Genomic DNA, 22013 nt, shown 5'->3' with positions numbered 1-22013 from the left:
TGAACCCAAGTGATGCCAAGGGGTCTGCTGTCATCTGGATGTGGTACACTAGTGACAGTGGCAAGCCCACCTTCAACAGCCACTCATCAAGATAAGGGAATACTGGTATCCCTGACCTCCAATAATGGGCAACAACCACCACCATCATATTTTCAAACACTGGAGGGCTGCTGGTGAGACCACAGGGAATCATAGCAAACTGAAAACGCTCCCAGCCTGCCTTGAACCTGCCTGCCTGTGAGACTCCAAGACAGGTACATGAAAATGGCCTGCTGGTCCTAGCACAACATCCAGAACAGACAGGATGTGGGCCAGCGTAAGCATCTTGAATATTCCCTGTCACCGAAAAGCATTCAGAGGCCTAACCTAGAATAGAGACCCCTGTCCTTCAGAACAAGGAACTAAGATTAATAACCCCGTCCTCTTTCCAAATTTAGCTCCTTCTCAAACACACCTTTGGAGAGCAACAGCCACATCTTCTGTAGCAGAATGGACAAGTGTTTATCTGAAACTCATTCTGGTATGAGAGGAATTATGGGCAGGGTGGAGAGGAAAGGCAAGGCATATCGATTCTGAACAATCTAGATGACATATTTGTCAGATTTGATAGATTGCCAACCAGAAAGGAAATGTTGAATCCTGCCCCAATTGCCCCCACCCCGTCACAGCTTAAGTATGTGCCACTAATGACAAACAAAAGTGATTTGGTGGCCATTATAGCAGGGAAAGAGTCCCTGCTGCCCCTCACGATGCCTACCTGATGCGTATCCCTAGCCTTTTCAGGACTGTAGTGTCTGCTGACTCACTTCCTGGAAAGGGTGGTCCCTTTCTAAATGCCAGCCCTCTTGAATAGCCTTCAAACTATTCTAAGAGTTCATGCGGGAACTGTTTAACATGGGTCAAAAGCCCCAAGGAGCATATGCTGTAGCTCTGCTGTTTTTAAAGCGTTCCAACGCAGAGTCCACCTTCTCACTGAAAAGGCAGGACCAATAAAAAAGCATACCCATGAGGGATGCCTGTACATCACTTAAGAAACCTATGGATCACATCTGAGCATGTCGACGAAGGGCAACACTGTTATCAACTGCCATCCTCAGGCAATCCGTAGTATCCAAACCGCTGCAGATAGAGTATCTGAAGGTATCGTCTGGGCCAAATAGGCCACAAGGTGTTTCCAAATCGCCTGCAATATCTTGCTGGTCATGTCCCAAACAACACGTGTGTAACAGTCCAGCAGACAAACATCATTTATGGGCCACAGTGAAGACTGGCAGAAGATAACATGCACTTACCAAAAGCGTCAATCCTCTTGGATTCTTTATCCGGAGGAGAAATTGGAAATTAGCTTCGGTTCACCTTACTAGTAGAGGCCTGAGCAATTAGACTCTCTAGTGTGGGGTCCTTAGGGAGAAAGTCCAGGCCACCATGTAGCTGTCAGTGAAGTCTGGCTACCTTCCTATTCTCAGATGGTATAGAGCAAGGCTTTTACCAAGTTTCCAACAAAGCATCAGTGAGGGCATCATTGAAATAAGGGTTCAGAAGTCAGGGCCTCAGCTGGTAAAACTGTAAGCATATTTGTTTTGGTCTCAACAGAGGGTAACTGTAATTCCCGTTCAAACACTACTGCAAATGAGGCACTCTCTTCCATTGGTCACTCAAAGTGGCGAGTCACGCTCTGTTTTAGGCGAGGTGTCAATCCCTTTGGCATTTGGAAAATCAAGGTACAAGGCATCACTATAATGACGGGCAGAGAGCTTTTCTATTCAACCTCATCATCATCAACATTCAGGAATGTCCTCTGCTCTGGCATAGTAGGAGACAGAACCAAGAATATAATGAAGCCTCAACTGGTAGTTGCAGCAATGGCAGAGGCCATGGATTAGTCAAGGTGCATTGCAACTACTTGCACTTTCATAAATCTACAGCACAACATTGTTCAGGCTCAAACTTAAGTTGGTTCAAGTTCTGACATTGGCATCAGGACATGTGCTGGCACTGGTGGCGTTGGTGTAGTGGGAACATGCATGTTTCTTTATACTTATACCAGATTATACTTCTGTACCACTGTCAGTGCGGGCCCGGAAACCGGTCCTAATGAGACAGGCAGAGGTGGGCTGTCATTGGTAGCCCAGCTGGAGGCTCCTGCACAGTTGCGTGGGGCCTGAAGGTGCCCAAGATGGAGCTTGAAACGTAGCAAAATTTGCAGCATGACCAACTTGGAGGAACCCGGTCAGCTGCAGACTTAAGGAAGGCACAAACAAATTGGAGCATCTCAGGAACAGCTGAGTAATCGGCTCAGTGACCAGAGACTTTGATGGAATGCTATTTACATCTCAACACTCTCGCACCTTCTCTTTGGAGTTCAAGTGTTGGACGGAATCACAGTTTGCTTTCTTATGCATACGACTGGACTTCAACAGCGAAGGACCGAGTCCATGCCCACAAGTTGGAGTGCGAGAACAACCAACAAAAATGTTGCAACTCATTCTAGTGTACGAAAATATACACCTTCGCCTCCTGGGCTTGAATCGCCCTCAGGTGCACGCAGTTGCACTTATCGTATTACTTAAGAGTTGTGTCCGGAGCCCTGGCACCAAAGACACACCTCATACAGGTCTGTGACCGACATCTGCTTCCTGCAACTGCAGCATGGATAGAGGCTGTAGTTTTGGATGGGGACATCATTCACTAGCTCACTGCTTAAACAGTTTCAAAGTCGTCAGAAAACAAAGAAAAGAGCAGAGCCCCCAATCCACATCAGAAGACATGGAAAGACAGAAACTGACATCTGCAAGCAGGAGCGTCGTTTATCTGCAGCTCCACTCCGTCACTTCTGGGGAAAGTGTAGACCTGGGCGTAAAACTGCATGTCACGTAGCAGTGCGTAGGAGCATTGCCATGGAAGTTTTACGGACCCAGTGTGGTGCCTTGGGAATATTCTAAGGCAAAGAATCTGGTAATATCCATCAGAAACTGTAGGAAAAGATGCACTGGTATTTGCTTGGATACCGGCACCAGCCCACAAATATCTGCACCGGAACTGTCAGCTTGGTACACTGAGGCAGGCACTTTCCCCGCGGTCACTTCACATATCGCTTACCAGCTGGCCTGTATATACAGTCAGAGGGAAACACATACACTACCAGGAACTACAGGGCATTGTTTACTTTTAGTGTTCAAACATTAAAGCACCGAGATATTGAAGCCTTGAGAAGAAAATCGAGTGAAGTAGAATAAAACCTTTTCAGGAAACATGGCTTCTTTCACACTCGGATAAAGAAGCGTTTTCATGCTTGTGGACGTCTCAATGCACAAAAAAAATACATGCTGCATACCCATGAAAATAGCAACAAGCCTGTTATACATGTGAAAGTACCTTCAAAACATGTTGAGTGCCCTTTCAAATACTGGCATCTTTGCTCAAAATGCCACCATTACTAGGATAAGGATATATTTTATCGTATGACGTGCCCCTGGTGTTGACTGGCACACACTTTCAGCATTAGCTACTGTTGTGTGGGAATCCTGGAAGGTGAGAAGAAAGCCTTCAAACAAACAGTATTGACTTAGCCACAAGATGTGGCTTTTATAGCAATCTCCTACATTTTTTGGGGTCAAGTAGAAAGACTTGCTTTTTATAGTTGTGGCATGGGCTTGGGGGTCAGAATGAACAGCGAAGTGTTTGTGCATTACTGTGATGTACAGGTTATATGTTGCCCTGTGTGCCGAAGACCTGGCTGTCAGGCACATAGGCTTAAACACAAAATGACTGTCAAATTACTATCTGTCCTCGTGCTTGAATCAGACATGGCCAATGCACTTGGCAAGGTCTTCTCTGGTGGATACAGACTGTGCAACATTTATCCCACCAATCAGAAATGGGGCTATTAAAATAAGCATAATATACATTCTAAGGTTTATCAAGAACACATCCTTGTCTGTGAGAGAACAACAGCACTACCCAGCCAAACATAAAAGAGATGTTTATTAGAAGTAGAACGAGAGAAGTTCAGAACTTAAATTCCAAAGGGCAAAATGCCCTATATGAAAGTGCTACATAATCTCTACTCTTTCGCAGTGCTCTGCCACTTTTCAGGGAGGTTTGTGAGTAAATGTGTACACATATTACACACACACAATAGTTAGTATTTGTGGTCACTTCAGGGGAATCCCCAGACACGACATGCACAGTTTGACATGGATAGTTAGATCCTACAATGAGACCTAGGACACTTTACAGACAGTGAGGCATTCCTAATTCTGCACTGCACAGATGGACAAAGTTTTCTTACCATCAGAGTTTGACTCTCCTGAGAAATCGCCTTCGCCATCCTCCTCAACCTCATACTGGCCCTCATCTTCGCTGCTCATGTCCGAGAGATCTTCCTCACTGCTGGTGTCACCATCTGATTTTCGGGATGTTTTGAACTTGGATTTTCCTGGAATGAGAGTCGAGAATTAAGTGACTATAAAACTCAGCAGTCAGGAGTCACCCACAATACAAACCTATTAGAATATAGCTGCCCCAGAGGAGAAGGCCTCAGACACAAGCATTTAAAAAATCTGAAACTAGTGACGTCACTAGTGACATCTTACTGCAGGAAACATGGCCTCTAACCTTGTGGGAGCCACACAATTTAAAACCATTGGCCTACTAAGAACATAAAACAAAATTGGTCAAACCTCTGAAGGTTTTCAGATTAGCTGGTGGCTAAAAAGTATGAAATATATGACCCAAGTGCCAACACCCAGCCAAGCACAGCTTCTAATACATTTCTTTCTCCTCTACAGCTTCTTCTTTAGGGCCGCACACTTCCTAATTTAATGAGATTTGAGGATCTAGTTCTCCTATTTGAAAGCTATGAAGGTAGCCATTTGTTGGCACTAAACCAAGTCATCCTAGAGGGGAATTTCAATGCCAAGCAAGGCAAGTGGGGAGGGTTTGATGAAGACCTCAAGGAAGCAAAACAACCCCCTGGAGCTCCAATTCGTAGTATATAACCTATCCACAAAATATAAAATAAAAATGGAAGGTGTTGGAAATGGGCCTTTCTGCAGGGTCATCCCCATATTTTTGGCACATTTCCTTCTATTTTTCTGACCATCATTTAGTTGGCCTTAGGATGTTGAGCACTTTACCAGTGCTAAATAAAGTGCATGTGCTTCTCCCCTAAAACTTGTTAACAATGGTATACCATATATCCATGGTCTATAAATTGAATGCTGATTGTGCCACCCACTTAATTAGTCCTGTAAACATGTTTCAGGCCTGCCACTGCAGAGCCTGTGTGTGCAGTCTCACTACCCCGACTTTGCATTTAAAACCTCTTGCCAAGCCTTAAACTCCCCAATTCTTACATATTTCACCGCTAAAATGGGCCCTAGGTAACCCATGGGGCAGAGAGCCATGTAAGAAAAAGGCGGAACATATACTTTTAAGTTTCCATGTCCTGGTAATGAAGAACTCCCAAAGTCGTTTTTCATTACTGTGAGGCCAGCCCCTCTCATAGGCCAGCAATGGGAATTCCATATATTACATTTAAGTTGTAATTCCTTATCTGAGAGGAGTACCTGCATCATGTTTAGTGCCATTGGAATGGTAATAATACAACATCTTTAATGGAAAAGTCAGATTAATTATTACTATTTTAGAAATGCCACTTTTAGAAAGTGAGCATTTTTCTGCACTAACTGCCCTGTCCACATCCTTTCTTCAATACATGTCTAGCTTGGGCTAGGTGACAGGTGCATTTCCTTCAGACACCCACAAAACAGGATACTCAGCTGCATGCTTCTGCATACTGGTGAGTTTTCCTGGGGGGGTGGTTGGGAAAGGCTCACACTTACACCCAGAGTCCTCAGAAAGGGGCTGATTACCTCCCACTGATAGTCTGTAGCTGACCTGAAAGGGGGACCTGTGCAAACCACAAGAACTCTTTGCAGCCATCCCACACATCAAAGGCTCTTTATAGTATAAATACTGGGTCCCTGACCAACCAAAATCAGCACACATCTGGACTCGAGGAAACACTCCTGGAGTAAAGACTGCTGTGTGCCAGGATTTACTGCTCCCAGGAACTGTCGCCCTGCTGATCTGTCAGGTAGCCCAAGACGCACTCTCCAAACCTAGAGTGACTTGCGGCTTCTGCTTTCCTTTGTTGCTCACTACTTTCTGTCGACCAGAGCGGCTTTGCCAAACGTCGGCGCTTGCTTCTGTGACCCTCCTAGAGTGGCCATACTCTCCTTTGCCGCTCAGTACTTTCAAACAACTTGAGCGGGTCTGCCAAACTTCACTGCTGCTTCTGGGAACCACCCGGAGCGGCCCTACTGTCCTTTGCTGCTATCTACTTACAGTTGGCCCGAGTAACTGTGACAAACTTTACCACTTACATCTATGAAACGCCTGGAGTAGCTCTGCTGAACCCAGCCGGTAGTACCATCCGCCAGCGTTCCACACCGGCTTCCCTGGAAACTGCACCCAAGAATCACCTGTCCACTTCCTGAGAGGAACGCAGCTAGGACAGTACCGGAGCCCATAAAAACAATGAGCACCTGTGCCGAGGAGTGCCCGGCACCACACCCCTTTGACCTTTGCACTTGCTCAGCAACCTTGCTTTATACTTTTTCTTTTGAGTCTGAAAAGTAAATGCTTTGCTATTTACGAGCTAGTTACGAGTTGGATCTGTATCATGCTGATCTTAAATTAACCAGATAAACAAGCTTTATTTTTCTACATCCGTGTGGATTCTCTCTTTGTGGTGTACCTCCGGTGGTTATTGAGTGTGTGTTGCACAAATAATTTACACATTGCCGTGTAATTTAGGCCTGTCTGCTCTGTGCCAAGCTACCAGAGGTTGAGCACAGGCTAATTTATGTTGTGTCATTGACTTGCCCTGACTAGGATTGTGGTCCCTACAGGACAGGGTGCAAACCTCTGCCAAATATAGACTCAATTTCTAACAGAAAGATATTAAAGGACATTGAAAACTTCTGTCTAGAACAGGCATGATCAATGTCTGCACGAGTAGCTCAGGGGAATAGGAACACACCATCATTTCGCAATGCTAGAGTATCTTTAGTTCTGGAGTACATTGTAATTCAGTTATCTGACTGGACTCTGCTTTATAACGCAAGATTCAGCAGCAGGAGAGTCAAAAGGGCTCACAATCCCATGATGTTGATAAGAAATGAAGCTCTGTGCAAAGGACACACATTAACAAACATGGCCAAAAAACAAGAAACTCTACTGTAATTCTAGGACAAAGGAAACTAAAATGTGGAAGAGCTGCTGTAGATGACCTGGGGAGTGGATATGCCTACCAAAAACTGCAATTCTCTGGCATAGAACAAAAATTGAGGACAATCACACTTTTGCTCCTGGACCAATCACTGCTGAGAACCGTGTTTGCCCAAATAACAAGAAAAAGTGCCCAGGGGATTACATCTCCAAAGACATAACAAAAAGCACAGTAATATACTGGCAATATTATGGTTTAAGGAGAGTGGCCAATAAACCAGAACAGCTCTTAATAGTACAAAAACACACTCTGCAACCGACAAATGAAAAATGAGCAAAGAATATAAGACCCTAGTAGAAAGACTTGGAATTTTTCCACAGGAAGTGAAAAGAACTTCGCCAGGTAACAATGAAAATTTAAGCAAACTGCTTCTGGAACCTGGTTGCCTGTGGATCTTCAGAAAGAACAGTAACCTTTGAGCTGAGAATCTCCCAAGCCAGTTGGGTTGCTCATTTCCCGAATGCTTTCCAAAATTGGGTTTTGGGAGAATCTTTGACCAAAAGAAACATGAGTACCGTGTCAGACGCATTGGAATCTCTGAAATCCATTGAGTAAGAGCATTTAATGGAGATATTTTTTTCAACAAAACAATTTTTAAACTGAAAAATTAACAGGCACCCAGGCAAACCTTCTCCTGAGTGAACTGTTCAAAGATTTTCAAATTTCCTCCCATTGGTCATCTATATAGATGTTAAAGAGTAAGGTGGCCAGCAAGCATTCGGGCTTGGTCAGCACTCAGTGGGTGAAAGTACTAGAGGCGCTCTTCCACTACTGCACTGAAACTTGTGTCTTCAACACACCATGACTAAATAGATCTTGGTGCTAATATGTAAGAAGGGAAAGATGACATATCCAAAATCAGACAGGCCAATTATCCTGACAGTCGCAGAACCTAACATTTTTTACCAGCATTATCCTAAAAAAACATGGGAAGGAGGCAGCGTCCTGACCACGTACCAAGGCACATTCATTAATCAGGCTTTGTATCAACAAAGTTAAGTATCAACATATGTAGAAAAAAACATAATGCCTTTATGCAACTTTCCTGGACTTTGTGTCCGTGTTTAGCCATGTCAACTGTAACAAACTATGGGCAAAAGTGGAAAAGAAATTCTCTGGTCCCCTACCTGACCTTACTGTTCAAGAAGCAACATACAGCCACAGCCACAGCCACAACCACGCAGGTCAGGTATAGAGCAAATGGAAAGCTGACCAAGCCCGAATGCTTGCTGGCCACCTTACTCTTTAACATCTATATAGATGACCAATGGGAGGAAATTTGAGAGAGGTCCCTGATGCACCACAAATCAAGAACATCCCAGACAGTATCTTACTGTATGCTTATGTGTGTATGTTCCTAGTGTGAACCGTAAATTCCCTCTCACCACTGCTGCAACATACTGAAATTTACTGCAAGGAGAATGGTATTTAAAATAAAAAAAAAAGAGAAAGCAAAATAATGGTGTGGGGATCACAAAGAAATCAACATTGAAACTGTGTTACTTGCAAAGGGGGGTACTCAAAAGATTTTAAATCTTTATTTATATAGGCATAATCTTCACAACATCAAACTCCAGGAAGACAAAAGTGGAGAAATTCTAGGAGACCATTTTTGTTCACATCCTTTCAGAAGAGGAATTCTACTCTATATGCCATTTATGCCTGAAGCTAAAATGGATTTGATCACCACCTCTCAAACACCATGTGCAGATATGGAGAGAAACACGGAGTCTGGGATCATTGAGGAAATCTCTGCTACAGATAGAGTGAACACAGACAGCAATTAACCTGCTCTCCAAGCAGACTGTGCTGATACACTACTGGTACTACAATGTCAAAGGTGACGGGCTATGCTTTCAAACGCAGCACAGCAAGTTCATCGTACCTTATCAACCTATGACGGAAAGAATTCATTAACTAACAAAGTTGTCAAGAAAGTTCAGGTGCCCCAATCAGCAAAAAAAAAAATCTCTATCTCTACTGATGATTGCCTCCTGCACATTCTCCTCAAGCCAGGCAGCCTACAAAACTGTGATTAAATAGGGATATACTTACTTAACTTTTAAAAACAGCTGAACAATGTGTCAAAATATTCAATTGATTGAAATATTTGACCTGCAATTCCAAGTGTAACCATAGCTTTCGACTATCCAATGCACAGATGGTTGCTGAAACTTTGCCCTTGTAAGACACAAAATGCTAGACTTCCATGAATGGAGACATAGATGGAATAAAATATCTCAGCTCCAATGCTTCTGCAGTGGGGAAGTCAACTGAAAACATTGCTCACATTCTTCTAAAGTATGTATGGTATCTAAAGAGTTTTCTTGATGAATCCTAAAGTCAGTTAAACATGAAGATCACTTAAGGACCTAGTTACAGTTAATGACTATTTTCCAGGAATCATGCAGAACGTTAGATTTTTGAAAGACAGCCTTAAAAGTTAGAAGTGCGAATATCACTGTCCTGGCCACAAACTTGTAGAATTTAGATGAAGCTAACAATGCAGTTTCCTACAGATGAGCTGCCACAAGACAACATTTTACTGCGGCTGGAGATCCGTTAATTTTTATCAGTTTTTTTTCTTACGATTGGGCCATCATTTTCAATTAGGTTTAGTCCAACCCAGTGGTTCCCAACCTGTGGTCCGGGGACCCTTGGGGGGCCCGCGACTGCTTAGAAAATTAAGTAATATTTACAGATTAGGTGCCCAGACTTCAGTAATGACTCAGTGGGGGGTCTCCAGATACCAATAAAGATTCAGTGGGGGTCCCCAGGCTCCAGTAATGATAAAGTGGGGGTCCACTAATGTCTGAAGGTTGGGAACCACTGGTCTAACCCAAAAAATTACAGTTTAATCCATTAACTACGAACCATAATGCAATATCATATTGAAATGCCTACGAAGTAAAAAGACTGGACAACACAATAGCCACTAAGATTTGAATTTAATCACACTTAGATTTAGTTACACTCACTTTCCTTTTCTACATTCCTCTCATTGTAGACATTTGGGGATGTGATGGCTCCAGTTATTATTTAATTTCCTAATTTATTTTGTTTTATTAGTATTTCAATTAAGCCCTGGGGTGCCCTGGACGTAATGGTTATGTCCTTGGCTGCAGCGCTGCTGTGCTGAGGACGTAGCCGTTACGTCCTGGATCTGGCCCACCACCCTCCCCTGGGCAGGGATGGCAGGGGGAGCGCTCCCCTGCCACCCATAACCCCCCCAAACCCCACCCAGTGACATCTGACAACATCAGTGTGTGATCTCGCGCTGACCTCATCAGAGGTCGCCCCATGCTTCCAGCGCAAACCCAGGAGAAACTGATTTGTTTCTCCTCAGACGGGGAAAGGGGGCAAGTCAGAGAAGCATGACAGGAAAATAAATGCTTTTCCTTTCCTTTCATGTCTTTCTGAGCATTCCTGCAGCACAATCCTACTGCCGGAATGCCCACTAGACACCAGGGAGTTTTGTTTACTTTCATAAACACATGAGGGGAGTCACCCCTTGGGCAAGGGTCACTCCCCAAAAGGGGGTGGGAGCAATTTTTTTTTTTTTATAAGGCCATTTCTGCCCCCGGCCTATTTTAATTAGGCCTATCTGCCCCCGGCCTATTTTAGTTAGGCCTATCTGCCCCAAAGGGGGTGGGGGGGGGAGGTTAGGAAGCCACTAGACAACAGGGATATATATATATATTTTTTTACAGGGGGGAGCGGCCCCTTAGGCAAAGGACGCTCCCCAAATGGGCTAAATTTATTGAAGGCCAATTCAGCTATTTTTATTAGGACAATATTCCCCCAAAGTGGGCAGAAACCACTAAACAACAGGGATTTTATTTTATTTTTTACATAGGGGGAGCGACCCCTTAGGCAAGGGTTGCTCCCCACAGGGCCATATTATATGAGGCCATTTCTCTCCCCCTTGGGGGCAGATCGGCCTATATCTATTAGGCCCATGTGCCCCTAAGGGTGGTAGAAACCACTCAGGCACCAGATCAACTTTTTTTTTTTTTAAGGCCCATAGGGATTGTGTTTGTGTGTTTTGTTTGGGGGTGGGGAGGCGGCTCCTTGGGCAGGGGTTGCTCCCCATTGGGGCACATTACTGCCCCCTCCTCCCTCCCCCGGAGGAGGTGAGGGTTGCCAATCAGTATGGGCATGGTTATGCCCCACACCCCAACTTTAGGGGGAAACAGTCTTTCAGCTTCCCTGCAAACTAAAGGATCTTATCCTAACAGCAAGCAAGAGGACATTTGATTATTTTGGGTTTTGATTTTACATTTGGACCAAGAGAGCTTGGCTAACTCTCAAAATCATCCCACTAGGAATGGTGAGCAGCTGCACTTTTTGGACTTCGGGACGCTGCCACCTAGAAAAATCTACCAGACCTAGACACATTTGAAAACTTAACATCTGGGTGAGTCCAGGGTGGTGTGCTTCATATACACCACACACCATTTTCTTACCCACAATGTCATGCAAACCTCCAAGTTTGCTTGAAATCAGGCATTTTCCCTACATTTTTGTGATGGAACCTTATGGAACATTACGGAATCTGCAGTAATCCACAAAATTCCTACCACCCAGCATTGTCGCATCTATACCGTTAACGATTCTGCCCCACTTGTCAGCCTATAAAAGTTTTCAAACTGCCCTTTTGGACCCGCTTTGGTTTCTCAATTTCGACACGTTTTTGTCCCTTCCCTGTCACAGGCATTTGGCCCACCTACACAAGTGAGGTATAATTTTTATCGGGAGATGGAGGGAAATGTTGGGTGGGAGGAAAATGTGATTTTTTAAAGCTAAATTTGAGGTTTGCTGAGAATTCTAGGTAAGAAAACACTGGGGGATCCACACAAGTCTCATCTCTCTGGACTCCCTCGGGTGTCTAGTTTTCCGAAATGTCTGGGTTTGATAGGTTTCCCTAGATGGCTGCTGAGCCCAGGACCAAATACGCAGATGCCACCTTTGTAAAAACAGGTAGTTTTGTAATAGATAATTTTGATGTGTCCATGTGTGTTTTGGGCTCTTCCCTGTCGCAGGCACTAGACTTACCCACACAAGTGAGGTACCATTTTTATCAGGAGTTGTGGGGGAATGCTGGGTGGAAGGACGTTTGTGGCTCCCCTCAGATTCCAGAACTTTGCAGCACTGAAATGTGAGGAAAACGTGTTTTTTAGCCACATTTTGAGGTTTGCAAAGCATTCTGGGTAACAGAACCCAGTGCGAGCCCCACAAGTTACCCCATCCTGGATTCCCCAAGGTGTCTAGTTTTTAAAAAATGGACAGGTTTGCTAGGGTTCCCTAGGTGCCGGATGAGCTAGAGGCCAAAATCCACAGCTAGGCACCTTGCAAAAAACAGGTCAGTTTTCATTAGAAAAACGTGATGTGTCCACGTTGTGTTTTGGGGCATTTCCGATTGCAGGCACTAGGCTTACCCACACACGTGAGGTACCATTTTTATTGGGAGACCTGGGGGAACACAGAATAGAAGAACAAGTGTTACTGCCCCTTGTCTTTCACTACATTTTTTCCTTCCAAATGTAAGACAGTGTGTAGAAAAAACAAAACAAAGTCTATTTGAGAAATATCCTGTAATTCACATGCTGGTATGGGGACCCCAGAACTCAGAGATGGGCAAATAACCACTGCTTCTCAACACCCTATCTTGGGAATACAAAGGTTACCTTGATACCTATTTTTCACTCTATGTTTCACCAAATTGATTGCTGTATACCCAGTATACAATGAAAACCCATTGCAAGGTGCAGCTCATTTATTGGCTCTGGGTACCAAAGGTTCTTGATGAACCTACAAGCCCTATATATCTCCGGACCCAGAAGAGTCCAGTAGACGTAACGGTATATTGCTTTCGAAAATCTGCCATAGGTGGAAAAAGTTACAGAAGAAAACGGACAGAAATGGCTGTTTTTTTTTCACCTCAATTTCAATATTTTTCTTTTTATTTCTGCTGTTACTTTCTGTAGGAAAACATTGAAGGATCTACACAAATGACCCCATGCTGAATTCAGAATTATGTCTACTTTTCAAAAGTGTTGAGCTGTCCGGGATCCAGCATTGGTTTCACACCCATTTCTGTTACTAACTGGAAGGAAGCTGAAAGCACACAAAAATAGTAAGAATGGAATATGGCCAAGTAAAACGCCAAAATAGTGTTGAAAATTTTGATTTTCTGATTCAAGTGTGTTTCACATAGGTTTATTTCAGCATTAGTTGTCCAACATCAACTACCCACATACTAACAGCTTTACTTGTCAGCCTTCTCACCACACTCCCGATATTCCACAATCAAACCCATCATTCTCACACAATTACCAGCCAATCGGACCAGCCACAACACATCGCCCTTCCTACCAATACAAATAAACTATATGACAATGCCCATTCACAACTGCATAATACAGATAAACTATCAGTATATTCAACACAGTGCCCAGTTTGCTAGGTTTAAATGAACATTACAAAAAATAAAATCAGATTAAGAAAAATTAAACAAGTAGCTTTCTTAACGAGGTTAAATAAGATTTAAAATAAATAAGCAATCATAGCTCAAGTATGGTATAGTAAAACATGCATGACAATATCTCATACACAATATTAACCATAACCAACACTCCACCCAACATTGTCTTAGCTGCAGTGAAGGAATACTTCAAACCTTTTATTCCAAAGAATCAAACAAAATCCTTTAACCATCGAGGTCTCCTTTGTTGTCTCTTGTTACAGTAATCCTTCCCACACCCTAATCTTTCTTCAGTGGAAGCATTACTAACAGGACTATACCTGGAACTCCTACTGGAAACCACAACACATTTAAACAACCATAACTTACTTCACACATTACTCCACGAAGAACTCCAGAACTGCTATAATCCTCCTGACATTCATGATCTTGAAAGGATCCTGTAGGAAGCTGGCTCTGTATATGCTATATCAAAATGAGATATAGTGTGCACAGAGTTCGGGGGTTCCCCAAGAGGCTTGACAGAGGCAATAATAGATAATACTAATGCTCTGTTTGTGGTAGTGTGGTCGAGATGTTAGGCTTATCAGAGGGTAGTGTTAAGCATTTGTTGTACACACACAAGCAATAAGTGAAAACACACACTCAATGACGTAAATCAAGGCCAATAGGTTTTATATAGAAAAATATTATTTTGTTAATTTATTTTTAGAAACACAAGATTCATTTAGCAGGTAAGTACATTAAATGAAAGTTACTTTGCATAGTAATAGTTGAGACTTTGAATAGATTCAATATTGTACACAGTTTTCATTAAAATGGCAAAAGCTATTTTAAAAGTGGACACAGTGCAATTTTCAACAGTTCCTGGGGGAGGTAACTACAGTACAGTTTCAGAGGAACTCTTACGGGTTCAATCTCCGGGGTATAGGTAGTCCACCATTGGGTGTTCAAGGCAACCCCAAACACCCAGCACCACAGTGCCCGTCAGGTGCAGAGGTCAACCAGGAGCCAAAATAACATGGGGGCCTATGGAGATAGGGGGTACTCCGGTTCCAGTCCGCTGGCAGTAAAGTACCTGTGTTCTCGGAGGGGGAACAGTACTGAAGGGGCCATAAGTAGGCACAAAAACCACACCCTCAGCGGCATGGGGCGGCCAGGTGCAGTGTGCCAACAGGGCGTTGGGTTCTCAATAGAACTCTATGGAGGGACCTGGGGGTCACTTAGGTGCTACAGGCAGGGCACAGGGGGGCCTTTCAGGCAAGCCACCGACTGGGAAAGGGTGAGGGCCACCTGCTGGTTATTGCTGCACCTCTGCCCTGTTTCTTATGGGCCTGGGGGCTGCGGGTGTAGTGCTTCCTCCAGGCGTCGGATATCTTCATCCCGGGTAGTCCCGGTCAGGGGGTCCTTGGGATTCCCTCTGCAGGAGGCGTCGTGGGAGTGCAGGGAGGTCAGCCCAGGATGGACACGTCGTCGGAGTCGCCTGAGGGACCTCTCTGGATAGTTGTTTTTTCTGGACACAGGCCAGGGGCGTCGGGAGCAGAGTGTTGGGGACTCACGCTTCTGGAGTGAGGAGGGAGTCCCTTTAAAGATGGATGTCGTCTTCTTGTGGTTGGGGAGAGCCGTTGCCCACAGGAGTTCTTGGTCCTCGGTGATGCAGGCAGTCCCCTGGAGGCTTTTCAGGGGCTGCTGGTCCTGCAGAACTTGTTCCTTCTCGGTTGCAGGGTCTTTGAGGCAGGAGACAGGCTGGTAGGACTGGGGCCAAGTCAATTGTCGTCTCCTTTTCTTCTCTGTGGGGTTTTCAGCTCAGCAGTCCATCTTCTTCTTGTGAGGTTGTCAGGAATCTCAAGACCTGGGTTCAGGGTCGCCCCTAAATACTAAATTTAGGGGTGTGTTAGGGTTAGAGGGAAGTAGCCAATGGCTACAGTCCCTGAGGATAGCCACACCCTCCTTGTGCCCACTCTCTCTGGGGAGGGGAGCACATCCCTACCCCTATTGGTCCTAATCCTCCAAAGCAAGATGGAGGATTTCTCAAGGAGGGGCCACTTCAGATCTGGTCACCTTAAGGGTGGACCTGGCTGAGGGGGGTGACTCCTCCTTGTTTTTCTCATTATCCCCCCGGACTTTCTGCCAAAAAGTGGGGCGGGCACCTCCACTAGCTGCAGTGCCCTGGGGCATTGTAACACCAGGTTTGAGCCTTTGAGGCTCACAGCCTGATGTGACAGTTCCTGCAGGGGGAGGTGTGAAGCACTTCCACCCAGGACAGGCTTTGTTTCTGACCAGAAAGTGCACAAAGGCACTCACCCCATGTGGTCAGAAACCTGTCTGGAAGTGGCAGGCTGGCACAGACCGGTCAGCCTTGCACTGACAGTTGGGCTAACATACAGGGGGGCATCTCTAAGAGATGCCCTCTGTGTGCATTTCTCAATAAATCCCACACTGGCACCAGTGTGGGTTTTTTGTGCTGAGAAGTCTGATACCAAACTTCCCATTATTCAGTGTAGCCATTATGGTGCTGTGGAGTTTGTAATGACAAGCTCCCAGACCATATACTCAGTATGGCTACCCTGCACTTACAATGTCTAAGAATTGACTTAGACACTGTAGGGGCATAGTGCTCATGCAGCTATGCCCTCACCTGTGGTATAGTGCACCCTGCCTTAGGGCTGTATAGCCTGCTAGAGTGGTGACTTACCTATGCCACAGGCAGTGGTTTGTGAGCATGCCACTCTGAGGGGAGTGCCATGTCGACTGTCTTTTCTCCTCACCAGCACGGAATGAGGGGTCTCCGAGGTTGGCATGATAAATGCTGCAGCCCTTAGGGACCTTCCCTGGCCACAGGCCCCTTGGTACCGGGGGTACCTTTTACACAGGACTTAACTGTGTGTCAGGGCTGTGCCAATCGTGGAAACAAAGGTACAGTTTTAGGGAAAGAACACTGGTGCTGGGGCTGGTAGGCAGGGTCCCAGCACTCTTCCAATCAAAGCTGGCATCAACACTAGGCAAAAAGAGGGGGGTGACCATGCCCAGTGGCATTTTCCTACAGACCCATAAAGTTGGAATCTCCTTTTTCTTTTTTTTTTTACAAATCTGGGCTTCTTGACATACACAATATCTCCCACACACCATTCACCTCTTCTCACACCATGGAAATGATCATGACGTCTTTTACTCTTTTGCTGATACTCCAACAACTTGCCTTCCTTATACCTTAGAGGATCCCATCTATCAGACGACAATTTAGTTCTGGCCAACCTGCCTCGCAGCCTTTCAAATGAAGAAATCCTTGTTACACGGTTTTGAGTGGGTCAGTGACTCCACAAAGTCTCCCTGAGTGTACTGAATACTGACATACCGTTTTGCAAGCCTCTTTGTACAGACCGCTTTACCATTTTCACAAGTTCAGCCGAAACATTTGTTTGGGGATGATAACGTGCAGTGCGTTGGAATAGAGACAATGTATGTTAGCATAACAAATTAATCTGTAATGTTGAAAGCATAACAAATGAATCTGTAATATTGAAAGCAATGCCATGCATGTAAAGTTCTTGAAGTGTCCTACATGATTTTTTTTTCAGTGCAATGCGTTGGTGTTTAATTCCCATAGCACTTAGAAATTCACACATTTCTTGCGATACAAGCTGAACCGCGTTGCCACTCACAATACACCTAGAAATGCTCCTTCTCTAGAAAATTCTTCTCTCAAGAACTCAAGTACCACTTTAGAAGTTACCGAACCAAAACATTTGGCTGCCATTCATTTGGTGGTATAATCAACCAAGACAAGTACGAATCCTCAAGGGCTTCAAGCATTCTAAGAGCCCCACAATATATATTCCTAAATTCTGCCAAGGTTCACTTAGTATTCTCACAGGTGCAAGTGGCACCTGTCTTACAATCTTTGTCTTGGCAGACTGTATACACACACACACACACACGGTACAATTGCTAACAACTTACTCAACCATTTTGTCCTTGCCAGCCCACCAAGAAAAGTTCCCTCAGACTGGTATTGGTTAAATGTCGGCCTAAGTTAACTTCATGCGCTAAACACACTAACTTAATTCTCACCTTCTTTGGTGGAACACTCTTACCGCATCTACACAACAAACTTCCCTTCAGCTACAACTCCTCATTGACGGCCTCAAATCATTTTTCCTCTTCACTCAAATCCTTACATCAGGCTAACCACTGACTACAAATTCACCAATCTTACCATATAGTACATCATATTTCCCTGCTGACTCCCACTCATCCTTTTCAGAACCTCTTGATGAATGCAAGATTTCCCCCTCTTATTCTTCACATTCCTCCTCAACACCATTTCCTACTGGAAATCGTGAAAGAAAATCTGCTACCTTGTTCTTGGCACCCTTGACATATCTCACCTCAAGATCAAACACTTTTACTTCTTCCATCCATCTGTTTATCCTAGGTGTGGCACGGCACGCTCACTACCTTTGTATGAAAACACATATACTAAAGGTTTGTGGTCACTTCTCACCACAAAGGTATTTCCCACAGGTAGAATTTGAAATGTTGCTTTGCTCATGTGCAAGCCAAAGATTCCCTCTCAATCACTGAATAATGACATTCTGAACTCTTAAGAGTTCTTGAGGCAAATACAAATTAGAATTATAATTGAAACTACCACAAAATTAACACTTACGCTTCCCAATCAATTGTTTTTGCACATCATAGCTCAATTCTGTGGTTGATCATTCCTCATCTTGACCCACCCAGAAATATGTTAAATGGTCTCAATGATGGAAATCTCACATGTCAAGTTATTTTTTTTTTTCATTTAGCTTTGGTTTGTTTTTCCCACGTACCAATTGGTCCGTGATAAGCGAGTCAGTGAGTTCCAACATTCACATGTCGTCGTCAAGTTCTTCAGGGTGACCATGTAATTGGATAGTTTTTCCATTTTCCCATGATTACATGAGTAGAACTTATTTCTCTCCATAACTATATTCTTTGAGTCCCACAACGTATTTCTAACATTCTCACAGACATCTCATACATGTCCACTGGTTGTCCATCAGCTTGGCCAATAGGTATCTCATCTAAACTCTTACATATTTATCCCTTCAATTCTTAAGTTATGCAATAAAATCCCTTGCTTCCTCACAGGGAAAATTTATTTCCACCAATGGCAATTAAGTAGAAATCAAACAATTTTTGTTCCACCTTTTCCAAGTCAGCAAAGGTTCTCCTGATTTAGACAGGAAAGCTGGAAGTTGTGCATGCTTGTCAGAGCCATCATCCCCAGAAAAATGAATAACTGACAATAAACCAAAATAATTATCCAAAACAATACAGCACAAGAAGGTAAAATAATAAATAGTTGGGATTCTTATACATACAGACCAACAAGCCAAAACAGTCAAACAGAATAGAACGTGTTCCGTTTTATGATGAAAACTGCACACCAAAGTGTAAATAAACCAATAACTCCCAACAAGTAGTCAAATGTTTGACTGAAATTGATGTCTTCACTGTTTACGCTGTGGACATGGATGTGGTCATGCTTTAAACATCGACCTCATATAGTGCCATGCAAAATCACACATGGGCCAGGTCAAAATAATATCAGTAAAGGGAGGTTGAATCCACAGGTGTTGCAACCGCACACTGCTCAACATCTTTAAAAATGAAAAAAACAACAATCCTCCTTTGGAGAAAGAAAAAGAAAAAAACACACAGACACACATATATATATGGAAAATGTCACTTACCCAGTGTACATCTGTTCATGGCATTAGTCGCTGCAGATTCACATGCTGTGCACATCCCGCCATCTGGTGTTGGGCTCGGAGTGTTACAAGTTGTTTTTCTTCGAAGAAGTCTTTTTTCGAGTCACGAGACCGAGGGACTCCTCCCATTTCGACTCCATTGCGCATGGGCGTCGACTCCATGTTAAATTGTTTTCCCCGCAGAGGGTGAGGTAGGAGTTGTGTATGCTAGTAATAGTGCCCATGCAATGGAGTGAATACGTATGTACATAATGAAGTTTAAAGTAATATATTTACAAATTTACAAATGTTCAAGATCAACTTCTAAACGGCTACAGGTTCCCGGGGAGGCGGGTGGGCGCATGTGAATCTGCAGAGACTAATGCCACGAACAGATGTACACTGGGTAAGTGACATTTTCCGTTCGATGGCATGTGTAGCTGCAGATACACATGCTGTGCATAGACTAGTAAGCAGTTATCTCCCCAAAAGCGGTGGTTCAGCCTGTAGGAGTTGAAGTTGTTTGAAATAATGTTCGTAGTACAGCTTGACCTACTGTGGCTTGTTGTGCCGTTAACACATCTACACAGTAGTGTTTGGTAAATGTATGAGGCGTAGACCATGTTGCTGCCTTACATATTTCGTTCATTGGAATATTTCCTAGAAAGGCCATGGTAGCACCTTTTTTTCTGGTTGAGTGTGCCTTTGGTGTAATAGGCAGCTCTCTCTTTGCTTTAAGATAGCAGGTTTGAATACACTTAACTATCCATCTAGCAATGCCTTGTTTAGAAATTGGATTCCCTGTATGAGGTTTTTGGAAAGCAATAAATAGTTGTTTTGTTTTTCGAATTAGTTTTGTTCTGTCAATGTAGTACATTAGTGCTCTTTTGATGTCTAATGTATGCAGTGCTCTTTCAGCTACAGAATCTGGCTGTGGGAAGAACACTGGTAATTCTACCGTTTGATTCAAGTGGAACGGTGAGATCACTTTTGGTAAAAAATTTGGATTTGTCCGTAGAACTACTTTATGCTTGTGTATTTGAATAAATGGTTCTTGTATGGTAAATGCTTGAATTTCACTCACTCTTCTTAGAGATGTGATGCAATCAAAAATGCAACTTTCCATGTTAAGTATTGCATTTCACAAGAGTGCATGGGCTCAAAAGGTGGACCCATGAGTTGTGTTAAGACAATGTTGAGGTTCCATGAAGGAACTGGTGGTGTTCGTGGTGGTATAATTCTCTTTAGGCCTTCCATAAATGCTTTTATGACTGGTATCCTAAATAATGAAGTTGAGTGCGTAATTTGCAGGTAGGCTGAAATTGCGGTCAGATGTATCTTTATTGAAGAGAAAGCTAGCTTTGACTTTTGCAATTGTATTAAGTATCCTACTATATCTTTGGCAGATGCGTGTAAGGGTTGAATTTCATTATTATGGCAGTAATAAACAAATCTTTTCCACTTATTTGCATAGCAGTGTCTAGTGGTAGGTTTCCTAGCTTGTCTTATGACCTCCATGCATTCTTGTGTGAGGTCTAAGTGTCTGAATTCTAGGATTTCAGGAGCCAAATTGCTAGATTCAGCGATGCTGGATTTGGATGTCTGATCTGTTGTTTGTGTTGTGTTAACAGATCTGGTCTGTTTGGTAGTTTGACATGAGGTACTACTGAGAGGTCTAGTAGTGTTGTGTACCAAGGTTGTCTTGCCCATGTCGGTGCTATTAGTATGAGTTTGTTTTGACTCAATTTGTTTACTAGATATGGAAGGAGTGGGAGAGGGGGAAAAGCGTAAGCAAATATCCCTGACCAGCTCATCCATAACGCATTACCCTGAGACTGATCTTGTGGGTACCTGGATGCAAAGTTTTGGCATTTTGAGTTTTCCTTTGTTGCAAATAGATCTATTTGTGGTGTTCCCCACATTTGGAAGTAAGTGTTTAGTATTTGGGGGTGAATCTACCATTCGTGGATGTGTTGGTGATCCCGAGAGAGATTGTCTGCTAACTGGTTCTGAATTCCTGGAATAAATTGTGCTATTAGGCGAATGTGGTTGTGAATCGCCCAATGCCATATTTTCTGTGTTAGGAGACACAACTGTGTCGAGTGTGTGCCTCCCTGTTTGTTTAGGTAATACATTGTTGTCATGTTGTCTGTTTTGACAAGAATGTGTTTGTGGCTTATTATGGGTTGAAATGCTTTGAGCGCTAGAAATACCGCTAACAGTTTTAAGTGATTTATGTGAAACTGTTTTTGCTGTATGTCCCATTGTTCTTGGATGCTGTGTTGATTGAGGTGTGCTCCCCACCCTATCATGGAAGCATCTGTTGTTATTACGTATTGTGGCACTGGGTCTTGGAAAGGCCGCCCTTGGTTTAAATTTATACTGTTCCACCATTGAAGCGAGATGTATGTTTGGCGGTTTATCAACACCAGATCTAGAAGCTGACCCTGTGCTTGTGACCATTGTGATGCTAGGCACTGTTGTAAGGGCCGCATGT

General features: G+C 43.7%; 1 protein-coding gene across 2 annotated transcripts in view; it reads right to left on the bottom strand.

The window, feature by feature from the left end:
• The window catches only part of NOC2L (NOC2 like nucleolar associated transcriptional repressor), a 432367-nt gene that overhangs the window by 8848 nt on the left and 401506 nt on the right, over nt 1–22013 (bottom strand). For both annotated transcript variants that reach the window (XM_069241122.1, XM_069241123.1), the window contains exon 18: nt 4292–4438. In XM_069241122.1, coding sequence (XP_069097223.1) covers nt 4292–4438 — 147 coding nt within the window. The remainder of the gene's footprint in view (nt 1–4291; nt 4439–22013) is intronic.

This window comes from Pleurodeles waltl, chromosome 6, assembly GCF_031143425.1.
Source record: "Pleurodeles waltl isolate 20211129_DDA chromosome 6, aPleWal1.hap1.20221129, whole genome shotgun sequence".
In the NCBI taxonomy this organism is placed as follows: Eukaryota; Metazoa; Chordata; class Amphibia; order Caudata; family Salamandridae; genus Pleurodeles; species Pleurodeles waltl.
This window is presented reverse-complemented; position numbering and strand designations above follow the sequence as displayed.